Raw genomic sequence first — 21,155 nt, forward strand, 5'->3', positions numbered from 1 at the left:
CAAAAATGTCAAAAATTGGTTCAAAATTTGGGCAATGGTTGAGTTATGTTTAAAATTGCCAAAATTGCCTTTTAAGTACAAGCTGAATATGAACACTTTTCGTACTTCATAAAATAATTAGCATTTAAATCGTTATCTGTTGATGTGACACCTTTTCTGTAATCGGTGTCGCAAGGGCTGAAATTATTGTGTCAAATAGGTTTAAGATAGGATAGCACAGTTTTCATGGAACAGTGAAAGGCTGAATTCCTGAGAAATCACATTTACCATATCGAATCAATTATCGTTCACAATATCTTTATTGGTACATTTATAGCGTTTCTACAGTAAAACCGTTACAGATCATCAATGCATGTTTTATTCAGACCCTACTACCTAGAAACGTCTTCCTAATTGACTTCTGTGTATAACACGCAAATCAATTTCCTTCACATCGCGTGCACCCATATTACCTTTTGCATCTGTTTCACCACGTATCAGTTTGGATATTGGCTTTGCATTATTAACCGACCAGAGCACAAGGATGAAGCGCACAGGGGAAAACGTATCATAACCACCAACCAATGTTAGAAACACAGCTAAAACTGCACCATCGTCAAGATACGAAACAGAGTCATAAAAACACATCCACATGATTTGGGTCGATATTCCTTCAACTGAAAGCTATTAACCCTCGATATATTCAATGAGTGCTACTCAACGAACGGTACGCATGGTGCCACTGACGGATCAAACCATACTTCGCATACTGATCTGATTGTAGGGGTCAAGGTAGGACTTCGAGTCTGCAGCGGCTTGTAAATAAAATCTCTCATCCGTACTTCGCCCAGACCTGGAACGTACTTCGAGATCGTTTCGTAATCGATTTGATTAGCGGCCAATCGCATCGAACTATAAATGAATGAATAATTCAACAACCATTTGAGTATACCTTCGAGGTCATTTTCCGGAAACATTGCCCTTTCAACTCCAGCCCCCAAACATCAAAAGGAAATCTTGAAGGAAAATAAATACAAACACACTCACTCATTTCTGAATTCTTGCACAACCTCAGAAAATGGCCCCCGTAACGGAGGCAACCATTAACCATTATCTCAATACCGAGTTGAAGACGTACACTAAGACGGTCGGTGCAATGTATCTTATCGATATCGATCATTATTGCGAAACCGCGCGGCTAATAGTTTTTCCCAAGCGTGATTTCCTGGAATAGCCTGCAATAGCGAGATAAATTGACATGGCAACATACACGTGCTCGTTGTTTACTAAACGTATTGCTTGTATATTTTCTCCTTTTCTAGACATCAACCATAATCGACATATTAGGGAGCGTATGCCCGCAGTGAAAGTTGAGAAGGTAAAGTGTAGCAAAAGAAAAACTATAACGTCAGCAAAATAGCACAAACAACGTTGACAAAACGAGCACCATAAAACCAATAGGCCGTGGTGGTGCTAGTGTGGCCAATATTGGTTTTTATTCAATCGAACGGACTGGTCCAGGAGCAGAGCAGCACCAGCCTCTCTCAGCTGGTTTAACGTAGCAACGTAGAACAACCACAACCGGAAGTTTTTGCCTGGCAAGTGTAAGCGCATGCACTACTTTGAGTTGGAACACAGTTGGCAATTGGAAACCACCAGTCGTTCGCCATGCTCCGTCGGGGCCAGGAATGTACGTAATATTTCCGGCGGATGAACTCATATTGTTGACATACGGAATTGCCGTACCGAGAGTACCGCCCAGACCAACTCTGGACAACCTGAGGGAGCCGCTTGTGCCCACAGGCAGTAGGCCTTCATCCACCACCACCACCACCACCACTTCCAAAAACACCACCACCGTCACCACCTCTTCCACATCCAACACCACCTCCTCCAAGCACCCATCCAAGTCATCCAAAAGCACTGCCACCAAAGCGAACACACCCGCCAACACAAAAAAGGCCAACGATTCGTCGAAAACAGGCCCCAGCACTGCTGCCATCGCTGCTACCACCACGACTGCTACCACGTCTGCCGCCAGCAACCGACGCCAGGAGTCAGGCGAGTCGTACGAGTTGGACGGCCCGTGCGGTACCACCGCCCTAGCAGACGCCAGCGAGCTGGCCACCTTCGCCGACGATGCAGGCCCTCGTAACGGCATCCCCACAGCGGCGGCCGGTGGCCCCCTAGGGGCCGGGAGAGGAGGTGCTGCCGCCACCGCCGCATCGCCCCGGGGAGGCCCCGGCAAGGAGCCAGCGGCGGCGGGGGCCCCAAAGTCCAAATCGAAGCTGCAGCTCAAGCTGGGCCGGCTGCGACCACATTCCTCGATCGAGCAGAGCGAGACGGCCTCGCGCGTCCGCGAGGACCTGCACATACACGTGTCGAATCCGGTCTTTACGCGCGACAATCTGCGCCAGCGCAACTTCGATGCCTTCTTCGAGTCGGGCGAGCAGGTGTACTCGCTCGAGGTGCGCGAGAAGCCCACGCCCCGGTCGCTCGATGCGCTCGGCTCGAGCGGCTCCGATCCGGGGCTGGCCGAGGCCGACGGCGGGCTGCGGGCAGCGGCCGCCGGCGGGTACGACCAGCGCCCCAGCTCGCTAGGGTTCTTCCGGAAGCCCAAGTCGCCGCTTAGCATACGTTCCAAGAGTGCAGAGCATGAGTTCGCCGACGCTGAGACGTCCCAGAAAGGTGACGACAGGTGCCCCTGACCAACTAGTTGTGGTTGCTATTCTATTTTCTAATTTCTGAGTGAGTTCACAGACATTCGTGCCCCCGTGTCCCTTGTCTCATATCATGCCGCACTGCCGACTTCTTCCCTCTGCTCAGAATCATCCGTCGAGTGCATGATGATGATTTCTCGCACTCTCCTGCTCTCTCTATATCCCTCTGTCTCTCTTGCCTAATCCGGTGTTGATACTACAGTGACCTATCACTGAGGCTGCTTCCAAACTAATCCGGCTATCTTCCGTCTCCTCCCCCACCACCACTCTTCTCTCCACCATCCCAAGCGCCTGAAAGCATTCGGATATAACAGCTGCCAAATGCATCGTCCTCTTGTATCACGTACTTCCTGTCCACATCGTTCCATCGTACTGATCAACCATCGCATTCGTCGTTTGTGTGTTTAAGTGTGTGTCTTGTATGTGTGCGTGTGTGTGTGTGTTTTGTGTTAACTATTTTATCTAGTGTGAAGCTGTCAGCTGGTCTTAATGGGTGCGATGTACATAGAACCAATAAAACACCCGAACGGTATCCGTGGCTTTTATTCCTGGAACGCTGTAAAAACTGGAACAACCACATCTATCGACGAGTGCATGATTCCATAATGCATTGTCACGGCTGAATCCATCCAACGACCATTTTGTCACTCAAACTCGTTCTATTCATTATCAACCGGAGAGGACAACCATATACCGAATACCCGTTGGTCATTGCAAGTCGCTAAACTGGCGATCTCTCCTCCATACGTCCCATTCGTCCGCTTGATCCATCGGGCTTCGTCCGCATCCAGTCCAGACGACGGTGCTGGATGGTAATGGCAAAACCGACAAATCGACTGTCAACTGAGCACCGACAGCTGTGCGCCCGGTTCTGTCCCGCTCCAGCAATAACTAGCTGCCGTTTTGCAAGTGCTTGAGTGCTGTTGTTTTCGTTTTACCACTAAGAAACCATGCCACATAGTGCCAACCACCAACTTCCCCAACTTCCCAATCACACCAGGCTCATGACGGCAGCATGCTCGGTCAGTCAGATCGTTAATACTAAATGCGTCCTTACGCACTAGCGATTCTTGCTGTGCTACCGCGCTCATGAAACCGCTGGCGACAGTGGCGCTGCCCCCGCTGCTGTCATGCTGGATTGAGATTTTATGCAAAAATATGCCGCTAAATGAGATTATAATAAATAGCTTAATCAGCACAGTGATTTGGTTTTTATTTTTCTTCCTTTTTTTGTTCTCGTTTGCTTTTCTGTTCTTTACGCGTGATCCTAACTTTAGCGCGCACTGTTTGGCCTTCTTTCTTTTACTTTTTGGAAATTCACCAAAGTACCGAGCAGCGAGATGGCGTCCGACGAAAACCGATGTATTGATAAAACTTTGTCTATTTTTCTTTCCATCCCTCTCTCTCTCACACACTGCCATTTTGCTACCGATACTTCTTATCTGGGTTGTTCCCGGTCTCCCTGGACTACCGGACGTGCTGACCTGACTCCGCGCAGAATCATCAAAAAGCCATCGACATAACATATTTAGCAAGCGTGGAGCGACGCCGAGTGCGGGCCCCGCGTTTCAGTCACTCGGAGGAAGCATGTCCACCTCCGGGGGCGGAGGAGTGCTCAAGGATCTGGGCCACCCGGGCCTGAATGAAGCGCTCAAGTCACACAACGGTGTAACGTTTAAGCTAGTCAAAACAGGTAAGTACGGATTACGATGTTCCGTGGTCAGATCAGATGAGCGACAGCGGGAATGGGGAAACCGAAGACGAAGACGTTGTGGGGCGTGCTATTGTCGGTTCCTGCTGCTCCTTGGGGGTGGTGTTTTGGGCGGCAAGACAGCATATTCCCTTTCCCATTGCTGCTTTCTTGAGCCTGTAAAGGAAATGAGAATTAAGAATTTATAAGCAGTGAATATCGATTGTGAGCAAGTTTTGGTGAAACTAGCGCAGCAGTATTCCAGTATTCAGTGTGTGAACCAAGGGAAAGTTGCCAATGTAATGCCGTCAAATAAAAAGTAAATGTTCATTCTTGTTTACAGTTGTGTTAAATTGGATCTTGCTAAGAAAAGAGAAGAAAATAATTTCGACATGCATATTGAACGAATTTATTTTGATAGGTTTCAAAACATAGCCAGACAAGAATAATAAAACAAAAATTAATTACTAACTAAATGGCCTAAAAAGTAACAAGCATTCATACTTCCCTTTTTGTGATACAGGCTGGTCTCTTCTCAAAAATGAAGTATAAAAACCAATTGTTTATTCTTTTGGTCTATTCCTCTCCCTTTTTTAGTAATTTTTCTAAGCATCATTGGAGGCATCTCCATGGAACGATTCCTGTTTGAAAACTTATGTCAAATCCGCTGGTTGCTGGATGACACAAATATTTGCTTGTAATTTATTGAAAGATTTAAATTTAGTCATTTTTATGTTTGATTCCACGTATGGAATCGTGTTTTGGAAACGCAAGTCGTTGCGGACAAGTCTGTGCTGAACCTCATGGAAGGCGTCAGGTGAAAATTGCGGTCATTAGAAAACGATTAGTTAAAAAATAATGTTCAGAACACGACACAAACATGGTTTAATAAACAAAACATACAGTTTATGGAACAAATTTTAATTTTCGCTCACTTTTTAAATTGTGCTTATGCTTTATAATCCACCCTTTATTTGAAACTCAAATCAATCACTTGAGATGCTTTTTGGGATAATCGGTCAAAAAAACCATTGCAACGACCACCCATCCTTTACTATTAATGTTTGCCATTTCGTAAAATTGTACGTGCACAATATTATTAGAAGAAAAATAATAGCGGCATTTTTATATACCAACCTACGCCCCCGCCTCTTACCGAAAACGTGAGAGCCGGTGGAAATGAAGATTGATAGCTGCGTGCCGATGCAGTCATTTCTCTTGATGATTTTTTTTCCTAGAATCTAAGTTTGGGCTAGTAAATACACTTGTTGTTAATGTTAGCTTCTTCTTTCCTGCTTCTTTCGCCTCCCTTAAGCTGACGTAGCTACGGTGGAGGTTTGGAGTTTTCTCGACTCTTAAGCTTAAGAGCACTTCCCGAACGTTCACCAATTAAGTGCGAGTGAACTAAGGAATACTGGAAAAGACAGCTTGATCTGATGAAGGGGTACCAGAGGCTTTGTGAAATCGCATCTTGCTTTTGGTTGCTGTTTATTATGCTATAACTACATGAATTAGCTTGAATGGACCAAAAATGTAAGAAGCTGTTGCTTTGTATTTCACATACGCAATAACAAGATAACGGATCAATCAAATACACGCGTAAACAAAAGGTAAAAGGTCACAAGGTGAGAGGAAAATCGGGCCGATACGCTTTGCGATTGGATGGGTTCGAAATAAAATTAATATGTTGTTGTTTTGTTAATCCAGACATGCGACTTGGTCCTGCGATGGTCAATATTTTTAGAAATTAGATGCACGAGCGTTTATTCTTAGACACCAGTTTCTGTGCCCGGTGTTCGGAGTTCTTTTTTTTTTAGCCTTACCGGTAACCGTACCGTTCGATGCATGAATTGCTGCCGATGTTGTGATATTTGGTGCTGGGCGATTTTATATTTTTATACCACTACCACTGTAACCAAACGGAACAGAATAGGAAATGAAGAAGCCGTTTTCTCTCTTTTTATGTTTGGTTATCGTACAACAAACTTTATTCTACACGTTAAAGAACACATTCCAGCTTTAAGGTGTACCATGAAAATGTTCAAGCCCAATTTACATAGCGATTACGTATGTGTTTTAATCTTCTGTTGAATGAAAGCAATGAAGGAGCTAGCGAAATGGTTGCAATGAGTAAATAGGTTTATTGAAACCCGCTGATCTCCGTTTCATGTTTCTGTGGTTTTCTGTAATCCAAAATGCCAAAACCAATTGTGAAAAACCACAACATGGTTTATTTGTGTATTCGGTCTGTTAATATTTTGTCATGAAAAAATAACCAAAGCAATGCAAACCAATGCTACTGTGGTGAGTTTACGGAGCTACTTCTTCAGTGTCATTTAAAAAAGAGACGTTCATTTCCGTTGCATTCTACACTTTTATACTTTTCTTTTCCCAAATCGTTACCTAGAAGCCAAAACTGTCTATAATATTTTCCAATCATTAAAACGGACCTAAAATATCTCAAATTATTAATCAAATAATGTTACGTTGCTATCAATGATCAGTATTATCTTATCCAATTGATAATCTTCTTCTGACCTACTGGAGTTCCTATCATCCCACTACACCGTGACACATAAATCATGAGCCTGTATTTGCGTTGCCATTATATTTCCTTTATTTACTCACTTTAATGGTTAAGCAAAGCAATAAAATAGACAAGCAGCTTACGAGCTGCTCAGATCACCTTCTTCACGTGCTCTGATGTGAAGAGGGTATGCGAATTACCTACTACGCTGCACACTCCAAGAGGCCCATCACCCGGCAAACTTACGCCGGTTGTGTGCGCCCTGTGAGCCAGTGCGCACAGTGCGCGTGTGAGTACCTCATTACTCGCTAATGATTCGTAAACAAAAATATCGGCATACCTCTATTTTCACCAATCGTATCGATGCAAGCGTTGGAAATAACGCTGCACGAAAAGTTCCGTGAACATATGTCGTGGCGTAGAGAAATATATGCTTGGTACAAAAAATCAAACAATTCTTAAATTCCACGAAATTAAATAAAATCAAATGAAACGAATAATATTACTTGTAACCTGTTTCAAAAAAACACTCTCAAGAGCAAGATTCAAATGATACGGTTATACAATTTCAAACAACCCAAAAACTCAACAATCTACTGTTTAGCCTTCCTTGACAAACCGTCCTGAGACTCTTTTTCCAATAGACTGCGTCAGAAAAATATCTCAATCAAATTAGGGGCAAAACCAGTTGCCAGCTGGATTTAAGCGGTCCGCTTCACGAATGCACGAATTTTAATTGAGTATTTTGGGTAGCATAACATCACGCCCGTACACAGCCGTGTGCACTGCCCTCCTCCCTCCACAAACTCAGATCAAGCACATCAAGCACGCGCTTCGACGGTTGATTAACTTTCCAATCATTCGTATCTGTGTTCACATTTGCAGTTTCGGATTTCAGCGAGACCTTGGCGCAACTTTACGAGCAGCATGCCGAGGCACTGCAAGTGTTGGTTTCGAACTACCGCAAACGGAACAGCGAACTGCGAAAGGAACGGTACGTACTCGCGGGCAGGAGGGAATTGGGAGAAGAGGGAATTTAATGGTACTGAGGAGGCACGTTTCTAAATATAAACCAACCAACCGTTTGGCTTACTTCCGCCCGCGTAGACCGGCCTGTCAGTCGAACCTGTTTGCGGCCTGGGAAACGCTGCTGCAGGAAATCGAAGCGGACTCACAGGCAACAATCGACGTGGCCAGCACGCTCTCCAGACAGGTGAGTACCAGACGTGTCGGAGGGGGGAGTTGCCCAGTTTGGCAATCGGTTTGCCCTGCTGGGCCCGTTCCGTCAATAAATCATACGCTCAGCAACGACAGCAACAACTGCAGAGGGTTACACTACTGGTGCGTAGATATTGTTTTCATCCGTCCGTGCGTATTAGTTACCGAAGTTAATGAAAATGTCTTGCAAGTAATCAATCAAACAGTTTCGCTCTGGCTGGAAGGCAAATTAATTTATCACCGTTTCCCAGCACAGTTCATCCGACCGATGGCTTTTCGACCGTACGAGGAGGTAGAGCAAAGCGAAAAACTGCGCATCTGACAAGAACCGTAGCGTGACTTGACTTTTTCCATGTTCTCTATTTTTTTTTATAACACTTTATCTGTTTTCCTATTTGCTCCGTATGTCTAATGCCCGTTTTTCTTTCCCCGCGCCAGGTCGCTCGTCCACTGCTGGAACGCTCGTTCTATCGCAAGGTCCAGAGCAGGAAAGTATTTACACACCGGGAATCGTTCGATACAATCATTTCCAAGACTGAAGAGAAACTATCCAAGTGCCGAATCGAATACAAACAATGCTACATCGCTCACCGTCAAAGCCCAACGCAGCACACGCTGACGCAGTACATCGACTCGCACAATGCGTACGTGCAGCAGCTGCATGCGACCAATGCGATGCTCGAGGCGTACCACTGCGAAACGTTGCCCCAGCTGATGCAAGAGCTCGAGGAGATCTACAACGACCTGTGCAATATCGTGTCGGAAGCTGTGCTGCAGGGTGCCGAAGCCATCGCCGCCAAGGTAAGACACTGCGTTCCATTGGAATGGCACTTCCGACACTTTGCCTCTTTGCCGGACTTGCTGTCACCAAACGGAGAGACAGACAGACAGAGAGAGAAAGAGAGAGTGAGAAAAAGAGAAAGAGAGAGAAAGAACGAGTTTCTTAATAGATGGAAATTACCTTCAAGCATAACTACCGGTGTGCTGGATCTGATAATAGCCGGACCACCTGCGGGCCGACAAGACAAATTGCCATTACTCATTCCCGCTCACATAACGATGGGATGGGCAACATTTTTAACAGGACTCTGTTCCCCGCCTTTCCGCATGATGCAGCCGACCCGCTGAGCGGGGCACGTCATTACGAGTGAGGTTCGTTTGCAAGCTCGACAGCGGCCCGCCCAGCGCAGCGCAGCGAGCGAGCGGACGCCCTCTTGAGCGCACAATGGTTGTGCCCGTTGCCACAGAAAGGAATCTTCCGGGTGGTGCTCATCGCCACACCGTCTTCAGCGCACAAGTGTTGACTACGAAGGGCAGGAGCGCTTGACGACGAACGTGACAGTGGCTGCAGAAATAATCATCCCGATTGGGACATCTCCGGCTCCGGACACGTCCTGTCTAGTGGTGGAGCAGCTCAGCCCGTTTGTTAAAGCAGTCTTGTATTCACAGTTACTGCCTCTTTGCCCGAGAAGGGGAGGCGAGTCGTCTCATGCAAAAGAGATTAGAATTTTCCAAATTGGTGAATCCCCAGCGTCCCCAGGTCGCACGTCAGAAGTCCTTGTGATTGTGTCATGCGGCCGTCCTGCTGCCTCCCTCTTTCGCACGGTCGTCTCGGCAACTACATCAATTAAGTGGTGGGCTCTTGTAACGAGGCCTCGGTCCCTTTTTAAATTGAATGATCCTCTTGCAGATCCGGCAGGCTTAGGGAAAAGGTTCCCCATCGCGTTTGTCCTCCGGCTTACGGTAGTACCGAAATAGAATTGACATCACAAAATCTATATTGCCGCTTCCGTCCCTTACCTCTTTTGTTCTCGCCTAGTCCATGCGTTTCCTGGCCGCTTCTGCTACTACTTTCCCTTTTTATCCCTCGCCTTGATAAGACGTTCTCGCACAAGCATTGTGCCTTCGTTTGCATACGCACCATTTAGAGTGGCATTATTGATGTGTACGTGTGTGTGTGTGTGTGTGTGTGTGTGTGTGTGTGTGTGTGTGTGTGTGTGTGTGTGTGTGTGTGTGTGTGTGTGTGTGTGTGTGTGTGTGTGTGTGTGTGTGTGTGTGTGTGTGTGTGTGTGTGTGTGTGTGTGTGTGGTGTGTGTGTGTGTGTGTGTGTGTGTGGTGTGTGTGTGTGTGTGTGTGTGTGTGTGTGTGTGTGTATTTCCTGAACTTCCATTTGCCCAGAAGACCCACACGTTTTGATTGAATACGCTCCTCGCACTTACCGGCCCGGCAAGGAAGCAACACGTGGCCGGAAGCAACTCTAAGATAACCGAAAGCTAAATAGACGATGTAACAGTGTCGTCTGCCGGCGCCAGACCGTCGACAATGTGGGATAAGCCGTAGCAGCGATAGTAGGAAAGAAATCCAACCTTGTTACATTATTTTTCTATTTCCTCAATCACGTTTATTTTCGGTTCAGCGTTAATCGATTCCTATTGATCTAAAAATTGCCCAAACCAATCGACGACGCAACGACGTACGCCAAGAAGCTCATGCAGGTATTACCAAAAAATGGGATCTAAATGGGATGTGTGTTGATTTTGAATATTTTATCGCCCATTGTTGAGCGGGGCCCGGTGTCAATGGCTTGAGCGGGAGCGAAACATTTCTCTCGCCACCCGTTTACACGTTGATACGCGCGGCTGCTGCCACCGAGCACCGAGTGAGATAAGTTCATTAATAAAACATAAGGAACTCGCAGACTGCAGGCGGGGAAAAGGTTCACGCTTGGTTAATGTTGACACCGCGCAAATACCCCGCACGAGCACATTACACGTAGGCACTTTGAAATATGCCGAATATTGCCAACAGTTGGTTGTTTATGTGAGCGAACCGCACGTCTGCGCTTAATTGCGATTGGCATTAGATTTATCATTGGGTAGGTGTTTTGACTAAAAAACAAACTCATCCAATGAATTTTTCATTTTACTTTCAATCAATATTTTGAAAGCATCAGTGTTTATTTTAAATTGCTGAAGACGCAGTGTGGTACTGTTTTACGAAAAGGAATAGTATTTGAATGAAATGGATAGCGCATGAAATATATGATTCGAACTAACACGAAATGAAAGGAAGCTAACATAGCATACAGTTGTTGGCATAATAAAGTGCTCACTACTTAAAATTTTCATTATTTCAAAAATTTTCGTGAAAAATGAAGTTATCGTAATGCTTTAGTTTCTGAAACATTATTCGTTCTATGCTCATGAATATGCAGTACCAAACCATGGCAAAAATGAGAAGTTTGCTTCAATAACAAATATTTTGTTTCCATAATTGATCAAAATCACATTCTCCAGAGCTTAAATTTAAATTTATTTGTTTGTTACGCCAGTTGTATTCACTCTTTTCCCATGAATCTGTCACAAACCCTCGATGGCACCAGGCTTTAAAAAAAACACCCTCTGGCTTTGGCATTGCCATTTTATAAATTTACCGTTCTTTAGACATGGCGTCCTTCAAGCTCCTATGTGTTTTCTATGAAAACATACAGTGTTAGTAAATAAATTAATGTTCCAATAGAACAACGGCTCAAGAGAAAAAAATCAATGGAATTGAATAAAACTTTTTGAATCGAGATTTCATGGATGATTTTCGATGCAAGTGTGGTGAAAATGACGTAATTAAATAAACAAAAAATGTTAAAGCTCTGAAAAGCTTTTAAGAGTAACCAATCCCAAGTATGTGCAGATAAAATAAAATAAAATATGGCAAAGATCATGAAACAAGTGTGGAATGCCCCAGGAATGCTTGGAAATTATAAGATTGTTGTTAAATTTCGTGCAAAAAGATATTTTATTTAGAATGTTTGAAGGGGGCACTTTATTTTGCCAGGGTGATTTTGATCAATTTTAGAAACAATATTTTTTTCTTAAAGCAATCTTATATTTTTTTGTCATGGTTTGGTACTGCTTATTCACAAGTATATTACAAAATATTTAAAAAAATAAAACAGTGCCATAACTTCATTTTACACAAAAAAATGTAAAAAATGTAAAATTGTAAGTAGTGGGCACTTTATTTTGCCGACCACTGTAGGTACGTGACGGAGTTTAACGAAGAAGTGGAATTAAAATTTAGCGTATCCCATTCGTTTTTTTAAATCTCGACAGATCCTTTTTTATCATGTGAATGGGCTAGAAATTCTATGGCAACTTCTTGTCTATAATATGAATATCAAAGCAATACATGCACAGACTATCTTTTAAAAAAGTTTCCCCTTCTAACATCTATGAAGGGGATAGAGTGACTTTTTTATTTCATGATTTGGTGGAACCAAGTTAGTTAAAAATTTATGTTTTTACAGCCATTCGAAAATGGCGAGTGCATTGGCGTCCTCCGTTAGCATAGTCCAAGACTCGTACCCGTAGGCCCGTCATGGCCAGGTCGGTCAGTTTTGATATTATTGGGATAAATCTGATAGGATCTCTGAAACATTTCATCTTTAAAATCCCGCTCATATTCCTGTCTAGGACACAGCAAAAAAAAACGCTTTGAATAGCCAAATTGAAGTAGATTATCAAAAAAATACATTACATCACTAGCGACTTTCGATTGTAGTATTTTTTATATGGACTTTACAGTTCACAGGTGAAATCTCACTGCTTAAAACTAGCCTCGGATATTTAGGCTAGCTTTTTTCAATCTGAAAAAAAAAATAAACTAATGTATATTTGAGGTTTTCTACTGAAGCATGCATATTTTGCTAGAAAATTTCAAAACTGCGTGAAACGATGGTTTAAAATGTATTAAAATTAAAATCTTTTAATTCATTTCAATCAGAAAAATGGAAATCAAAACGATTTTTTGATATATATTACTTTAGACAGAATTGTCGAGATCTGGCAATTTAAATATTTACCAAATTCAATATGTGGAGGCTAATCCATCACTTTAGATCATTGAGACTTGAAGGGGTATATTTGTTTAGAAAAAATGCCAATAACTTAGGATAAGTGCTGGGAGGGAAAGTTTAAACTAGTCAATGCACAGTAGGCAACGGCCATACAAACGCCGGGATGAAAATCCACTCCTCGTGCTATTGCAGTTTTTCTTCATTCAATACCATTACTCTTACTATACGGGGCAGTCCTATACTAAAATCTTGAAGACAGCGAAAAAACCTTAATAATTATCGCTCCCAACATTGCATTATTGTGTAGTACTTAACAGCATCAACAATTATGGTTAAGAATTAAAACCGATTAAAGCCGATTCCTATCTTACGACCTTTTTTAAACTGTTTTTTCTATGTTCAGCTTTGTTTCTTATGTCTGTTCGTTTCACCCATTTATGACAGGTATTTGCATACTAGTGGTGTGTGGCCCATACAACAACACATGTCAAAATCGCTCGCTATTTTCAAGAAAAAGTTCAATAATTTTCGGGGTCGCGGAAGGTCGCAGCTAATTTCAACGTCAAAACGTAGGAAAAATGTTGATCTTTCCTACGTCCCTGCGTTATGATATATAATTATGCGGTGTACATTTATTATTCGGCTTTTTATTCAAAAAAGATTAAATGTTACTCCGATGAGTTCTAAACTAAAACTAAACTCTCACATTAATTCTACCTCGGTTGGCGGTGTATGTTTGTGGGAGCTGTCTGCGTCCGGCTGGTGTCCGATGCCGCGCGACCGTGCTGTCTGCGTTGCCGGCCCGGCTGGTGTCCGATGATGCGCGCCCGTGGGAACTAGAAGAGATGGAATGTGCCGCGCTGCAATATGGTAAAGCATTGTGTCGTGCCACGTGCTGGTGTCCAATGCCACATAACTCCTCCAGGGGGTAAAAAAAGCGTGTCCTCATGCGTTTAAACTGTCTTCGAGATTATTTTCTCTACGATGGTTTCGTGACGACTTCTGTGAGCGGGATTTCCTCTTTTCTATCTGATTTGATATGGCTGAGATGAAACGACTAAAGTAAAAATAGACAAATATGATAATGGCAATAGATACTGTAGTGGACAGTCCCAGTCCAGTTAATAAGCTCCAATTCCAAGTAATATTTTTATATTGTTGCAAGTAGATGTGTTCGATGTGTTTGCGATTCGTCAATGTTCTATCATCCAAGGAGGCTAAAGGAGTTTCGACAACTTTTCGATGAATTGCGATGTTGAATACTGTCCCATATACAGCTGGACTCTTGACATGGATTTCTTCTGATGTGAAGCTTTTGTTTCTGAATTGTATGGTGCAGTTAGAAAAAGTTAATAAGAAGTTTCCATTCAAATGTCGATCGTTCGGTCCACAATCGGATGTTACCAAATGATGTTTTGCGTTTTCAATAAGAAGTTTATTATCACCTATCATTTTAGCTGTTGTTTCGTTTTCCGGAACTACTATACAATGGCTCTCTTTCCCCATTACTAATGGAGCGATGCAGTTATCAAAAAATCCATGATATCAGAATACTTTTGTACGTATTTCTCTGGATTCTTTGTTGTATATAGTTTCTTTTTCTGTTTCACGAGTTGCCTTGGATAGTCTTTGATTAACGAGTTATTGTGATTCAGTGCTAGTATTTCTATTACTTTTGACTCCTCTTTTTGCAACTCTGGCACTTTAAGTATGTAGAGCAGTTTGTTGTTGTTGACTGCTATTTTAGGTGTCACATAAGAAATGATCTCGTCAGGAATATCGCTTTTAACTCCTTGGTCTTCTAATAGCTGTTGTATAATAGCAATTTCCCGTGGTGATAGAAGTTTGCTGCTTGTAATAGACATTTTGGATAACGATATCGCTTCTTGTATATCTTCTAATATCTTGTTAATTGTATCTATATTGATAATTGCCGTCAGCATGTCTAATTCATTAAGAAGAATGTCGTTTCTATTTTCAATCATCTGCTTCATTTCGTTGGTGAGGTTTTTAATTTTCATTCCAAGATTTTCATTTACTAGGAATTGCTGATTATTACTCTCTATCAAATCGTTCATTGTACTGTTGATGATTTGCAGGTCATGTGCATCCGGGCTTCCTCCAATCCATTTCCAAACCGAGCCTATAGCTTCTACGCTTCTTATCAAACGCTTCCTTGGTCTTATGAGATTAAAATTAGAATATAAGTTTCTAACCTTATGCTTCGCAATTATTGATAGAGGACTATTGGTTGGGCGAAAAGCTACTTGAGTTAATAGGTGCATTGTATTTTCAATTTCTGTTATGTTTACCTCATGTATTATATTGATATTACCGATTTGAATTTTGCAATTATGTTTCTCTAGAATTAAAATTGGTTGATCAATCAAACTAGTTATTTTTAATTCTAGGGCTTTAATATGAGCTATCATTAGAATGACCATCAACATAACTATTCTGACGACGTCTTGTCGTGCAGCAGAAAAAAATTTAAATTCAAAATTATTCATTTTTCAATTAATAGTTTAATTTGCTATTTCCTGTGATTCCCTCGATTTCTCGATTCTTTTCCTAATTTAAATGCTTTAAATTTAAATGAGCGACAATGAGTCGTTCCACTGCGATCCTTTTGTTTTCTTCTTCTTTAGTTTTTTTTTGCTAAAAAGAGAATGAAAAAAATAAAAAATTGTGCTCAGCCAGTCGTCTGTTCTTTTTTTTTTTTTGTTTTTGAGACGTCAAATCCTGTAAATATATAAAAAATATTAGTTTCATGTACAATTATGTTCTTATGCGTTTTATTTTATTTTTATTGCGTTTGACATTTCTTGGTCCAATTTGAATGGTTTTTTCATTATTTACCAAACATTTTGATTTAGAAAAGCGTGGATCTAGCTTTTTTCTAGTGTTTTTCTTTATATAAACATCATGTCCTTCATTTACATCAGGTGCAATTTCTTTTTTTTTTTCGTTATTTTTTTTTCATTCTATTTGCAGCTAGCTGAAGGTTCTTTTTTACGTTTTTGAAAATTTTGTCGGCGTTATCGGCTATTTCTGGTGGGTTCATCGTATAACCTGGATTAAAAATAATTTCATTAGGGGTATAAGTGGTGACTGAATGAACAGTATCGTTGTACATTGCATTTGCTATTTGCACTATTTCAGGAGATGAATTATTGATGAATTTGTGTTTGTTGGTATTATAAATTTCAATGATAGTACTATGAGTTTTTTCTATTTGGCCATTTGACTCTGATGAGGAAGCGAATTCTATTACGGTTCCGAAATTAGCTAAAAAGTCTTGGAACTGAATGCTAGTAAAAGCTGCTTCATGGTCGCAAATGATTTTTCTTGGTGGTCTAAATGTTCTGAAATACTGTGAAAGGGCATTCCGTATATCTGTCATGTTTCTAGATTTAATTTCTATAAGTTGAAGGTGCTTCGAAAATGCACAAATTAAAGAAAGGTAGTAGTGTCTATCCATGCCGAAAATATCCATATGGACTCTGTAAAAAGGACCATTTTCTATTGGCCTTGGTGAAATTTTTATATTATATGGTTTTCGTTCGTATTTGTGTTGAGTACAAATTGTACATGAACTAATTAATTGCCTGATTCGTTTGATCATGTTTGGGAAAAAGTAAGATCGTTTAATCTGACTTTCAACTTCGGTTATGCCTCTATGGGCTCTATCATGTTCTTTTCTTATGATAATGTCTTGCATTGTTTCGGAAGTAACGTCTTCAACCATATTTTGCGTAATAATGAAATGGCAGTTTGTGTTGCAGAAGCATTCTCTGTAAACTTCTTGAATTAAATTAAGTAAGCATTCCGGAGCTAACACAGCATTTTGCTTTCCATTCGAATGATCTTTCAAAAATGTTGTAACTTTTCTATTATCAAACGAAGTGGAGCAAATAGTTGTTCGCTTATAGTTTGGAAAAATTTGTTCCGTGATAACGGAGTCGGAGTCCGTTACTTTAAAAATGATTTGATTTCTGTAACTATTAATAGCTCTTTCTGTAAAATGCATATAATAGTCATCGGATGTGTTTGCTGAATGTGCTGTTTCGGAAGAAGATGAACTGTTATTGTTTTCCACAGATACTTGATCAACAGAAACAACATTTTCTAGTTGATTGTTGTTAACTTCGACTTTTCTACTAAGTGCGTCTGCCACAACATTTGTCTTTCCTGTCTTATAGATTACGTCGTAGTCGTAATTTTCTAAGTCTAATCGCAAACGTATCAATTTAGCGTTCTTATTTGAGTTTTTAATGTAAATAAGGGGTTTATGATCGGTAACCAAAGTGAATTTGTTACCATACAGGTACGGCTTAAACTTGGTTACTGCCCATATGATGGCTAGTGCCTCTTTTTCTGTTGTGGAGTAATTTGACTCTGTTTTGTTTAGAGTATGGCTTGCGAAAGCTATGGGTTTTTCTGTTTTATCTATTACTTGTGATAAAACGGCACCGAGGGCATAATTGCTGGCGTCAGTTGTTAATATAAAAGGAAGTTCAAAGTCAGGATAAGATAAGATTTGATCTGAAACTATTATATTTTTTAAATGTTTAAAGGCTTCCTGATATTCGTGATCATTAAAGTTTACTTTTTCATCCTTCTGTAACAATTTAGTGAGGGGTTTTGTTAATTTTGAGTAATCTTTAATAAAACGTCTATAATACCCTACGAGTCCTAAGAATTGTTTTATTTCTTTTTGATTGGATGGAAGTTTCCATTCTTGAATTTTTCTTATTTTTTCTGGGTCAGGTTTGATTCCGTCAGGGGCAATAATGTGTCCAAGAAATTCCGTTTCTCTGCGAAGAAATTCACATTTGTCTAATTGTATTTTAAGATTGAAATCACTTAACCTCTTAAGGATTTTTAAAACATTGTTGAGGTGATCTTGAAGATTTTTGCCAATTATGATTATATCATCAAGATACACATAGCAAATTGATCCAATATAGTTTGATAAAACATTATTCATCGCACGTTGGAATGTCGCTGGGGCATTTTTCAAGCCAAATGGCATTCTCGTAAATTCAAAATGCCCTAAAGCTGTTGAAAACGCTGTCTTTTTTTGATGGTCAGGGTCCATTTCGATTTGATGAAAACCTGATTTCAAATCTAAGGTGGTAAAATATGCTGATTTGCCAAGATTATCTAATATTTCTTCTATTTGTGGGATGGGAAATTTATCGTTAATGGTTTTGTCATTGATCTTACGATAGTCAATAACAACGCGCACTTTACGTTTTCCTGATGCGTCTATCTTTTTTGGAACGACCCAAACTGGCGATGAGTAAGGGCTAATTGAATGTTGTATGATTCCGTTATCGAACAATTCCTTGATTTGCTCTTCCACATCTGTTTTAAAAACGTGTGGATACCTATATGATTTTGTGTAAACAGGGTTTTCGTCTGTTGTTAAGATTTTATGTTTTATTAAAGATGTAGATGTAAGTTTCTCTCCAGCCCTAAGTAAAACTGTTTTATTTGCAAGTATTGTTTTGAATAATTCATCCCTCTCTAGTATTGACAAATGATCTGTGCGGATTATTTCGCTAAGCACTTCATTTGTAACGCTACGCTCTGGATGTAATGGGATTGGGGAAATCGTTTCAAAATTATTTACTATTATGTTTAATTTTCCTTTGACATCAGGTATTGTTTTTTCTGTGCTTAAAATTTTTGCTGTCGTTTTATTGTTATTAGCTCTATATAAACCTGGCTCAATAACAACTCCTTTACAAAGTTTTTGAAACGTTGGTACGAACCAATCGCCATTAACGGATGTTTCCATTTCTAAGTTATGCGAATATAATTGTTTATCGGGAAAATATTTTTCATATTTGAATTTCATGTTTCCTATTTCAAATGTCTCTTCTTTGAAATTTATTATTGCTTGGTTTTTAGCCATTAGTTCTGAACCAATGAGTGCGTCGAAAAAATTATGAAATTTTAACTCATAATAGGTTTGATTTGGAAAATTATCGCCGAATAAATTAATACGTCCTTTCTCCGTAACGTGCTTACATCCAGCGGTGTTTTTTATTTTGGTTTCCTTTACCTTTGTTGTTTGTGGGAGAATGCCCGGCCGTATTATATTTTTATTTGCTCCAGTATCGATCAAAATGTTTGTGGGATAAGTTTGAATATTTGATATAATGTAAGGCAAGTAATTTACGTGTTTTTGTTTTCTGGATGAATTAAGCAAAAATTTATGTCTAATTCATCTTCAGACTCAGATTCTTCGTTATCGGAGGGTTTTGTTATTTCAGCATTAAACAGCTGTTTCTTATTTAAAGTAAGTCGACTTTTGGTAGAACCTATTTCCATTGGTTCGGCTGGCAGATTCGTGTCAACTGGTTTACGAGTTTTGTAATCCTGTTGCTGAGGCTGTGTGATTTTTGTATTGTTAAATTTCCTTTCTGTTTGTTTTTTATTATTTCCTTGCCCTGCGGTATGAGAGGTGCCTAAGTATTGTTTTGATTGAGTTAATTGAATATGGGTAAGATTTCTGTTTGGGCCGGTCTAATGGTACAGTCGTCAACTCGTACGACTTAACAACATGCCCGTCATGGGTTCAAGCCCCAATAGACCGTGCCGCCATACGTAGGACTGACTATCCTGCTATGGGGGGAAATCAATAAGTCACTGAAAGCCAACCCCACAAGTGTGTTGGCAGGCCTTGACCGGCATCGGTTGTTGAGCCAAAGAAGAAGAAGAAGATTTCTGTTCGATTCATTTGATGTAAATTTACATATAAATGCATACGCATTTTCGATTGATTTGGGTTCAGCAGCTTGTACATATCCAAAATAGGGTTTCTGCAGCCCACTGACGTATGCAGCTAGACTATATTCGTCTATAAAGTCGTTTATGGCATCCCAATGAAGATTGTACTTAGGATTTTGTTTTGCCAACGATTTTATATTGTGAACCAGTTCCTTAGTTTTCTGATAATGCGTGTTTGCGTTACCATCCATTTTGTTATGCCAGAGTTGGCAGTTATACGTGGAAAGATCTTGTTTATCTCCTAGAGATGTTATCAAAATTTCTTTCACTTCACTGAACGTTTTTGGGTTGCCGTTTGTACAAATTACATCTTTAGCATGCCCCTCTATTTTGTTTATAACAGCTGTCACATAAATTTCAAATATTTGTGGTGACACGAGGTTTTCGAATAAACGAAGAGTTTTTTCTGCTGTTTCTATCCAACTTGCGAGTAGCTTTTTATTGCCATTAAATATGGGCAACATTTTTATGGGATCAGGGATACGGAACGGATCACCTGATATTGTCACTTCACGAGGAATAGGATCATTTCGTTGGTGTGCTATTCCCTGGTTTCCATTTGTACTTTGCCATTGCAACTCCTGCTGCGTTAATCTTGCACTTATGTTTTCGATGGCTTGTATCATACGAGCCATCTGATCATTACCACTCTCTTGAGTAGTTTGGGCTTGAGGTTCCATGTTTAGGTGCTCAAGTGATAACTGCAAATTTGCAATTGGTATGTGCGAATATTCCTCAGATACCGTACTTTCTTCTGATTCGGAACTTGTTTCAGATGTAAAAATCCTTTCCTGAATCAGCTGTTGGGCCTTTTTGAAAGCGTTGTTCTTGATTTTTGGCATAAAGAAAGCCAATCCTAAAGCTCTATCTGGTAGTGGCTCTAGGTACGTGAATGAAAAGAAATTTATAAAACTAGTGTGATGCGTCTATCTGATAGTGCGCACTCACATTAATTTTAAATTCTTTCACCCCCGATTTCTTGTGTTATTATTTAGGTAGTTTTACTGAACACGATTTCACGCACAGAAACTCAACACTAAATACTTACACGGTTGATGTTGAAGTCGTGTTTGGGCGAAGGCCAAGAAAACAATGACGGTGCTCCGTGTGCGTCTTAGCGGGGGGATCCTCAACTCCTCAGCGACGTTGCCGTCCTTGGTGCTTGTGGATGCTCGATGCTCGTAGATCACGATGCACTTTGCGGGATCACTGTTGTACTGTGTTATTAGTTCAGTACTTTCCACTGTTTCTCACTATGACGTCACTTTTCTTTAGTGCCTACCCGGCTGCGCCAATTATGCGGTGTACATTTATTATTCGGCTTTTTATTCAAAAAAGATTAAATGTTACTCCGATGAGTTCTAAACT

At 40.8% G+C, this 21,155-nt stretch overlaps 1 protein-coding gene across 1 annotated transcript in view; it reads left to right on the plus strand.

Annotated features, from left to right (window-relative positions):
• Positions 1-21,155, plus strand: part of LOC121594146 — an 88,569-nt gene that overhangs the window by 16,932 nt on the left and 50,482 nt on the right. The window contains 5 exon segments of the mRNA XM_041917156.1: positions 1,302-2,667; positions 4,198-4,392; positions 7,802-7,910; positions 8,024-8,129; positions 8,573-8,935. Of these exon segments, the coding sequence (XP_041773090.1) occupies positions 1,668-2,667; positions 4,198-4,392; positions 7,802-7,910; positions 8,024-8,129; positions 8,573-8,935 (1,773 nt within the window). The 5' untranslated portion in view covers positions 1,302-1,667.

Source organism: Anopheles merus, chromosome 2L (assembly GCF_017562075.2).
Source record: "Anopheles merus strain MAF chromosome 2L, AmerM5.1, whole genome shotgun sequence".
Classification (NCBI taxonomy): domain Eukaryota; kingdom Metazoa; phylum Arthropoda; class Insecta; order Diptera; family Culicidae; genus Anopheles; species Anopheles merus.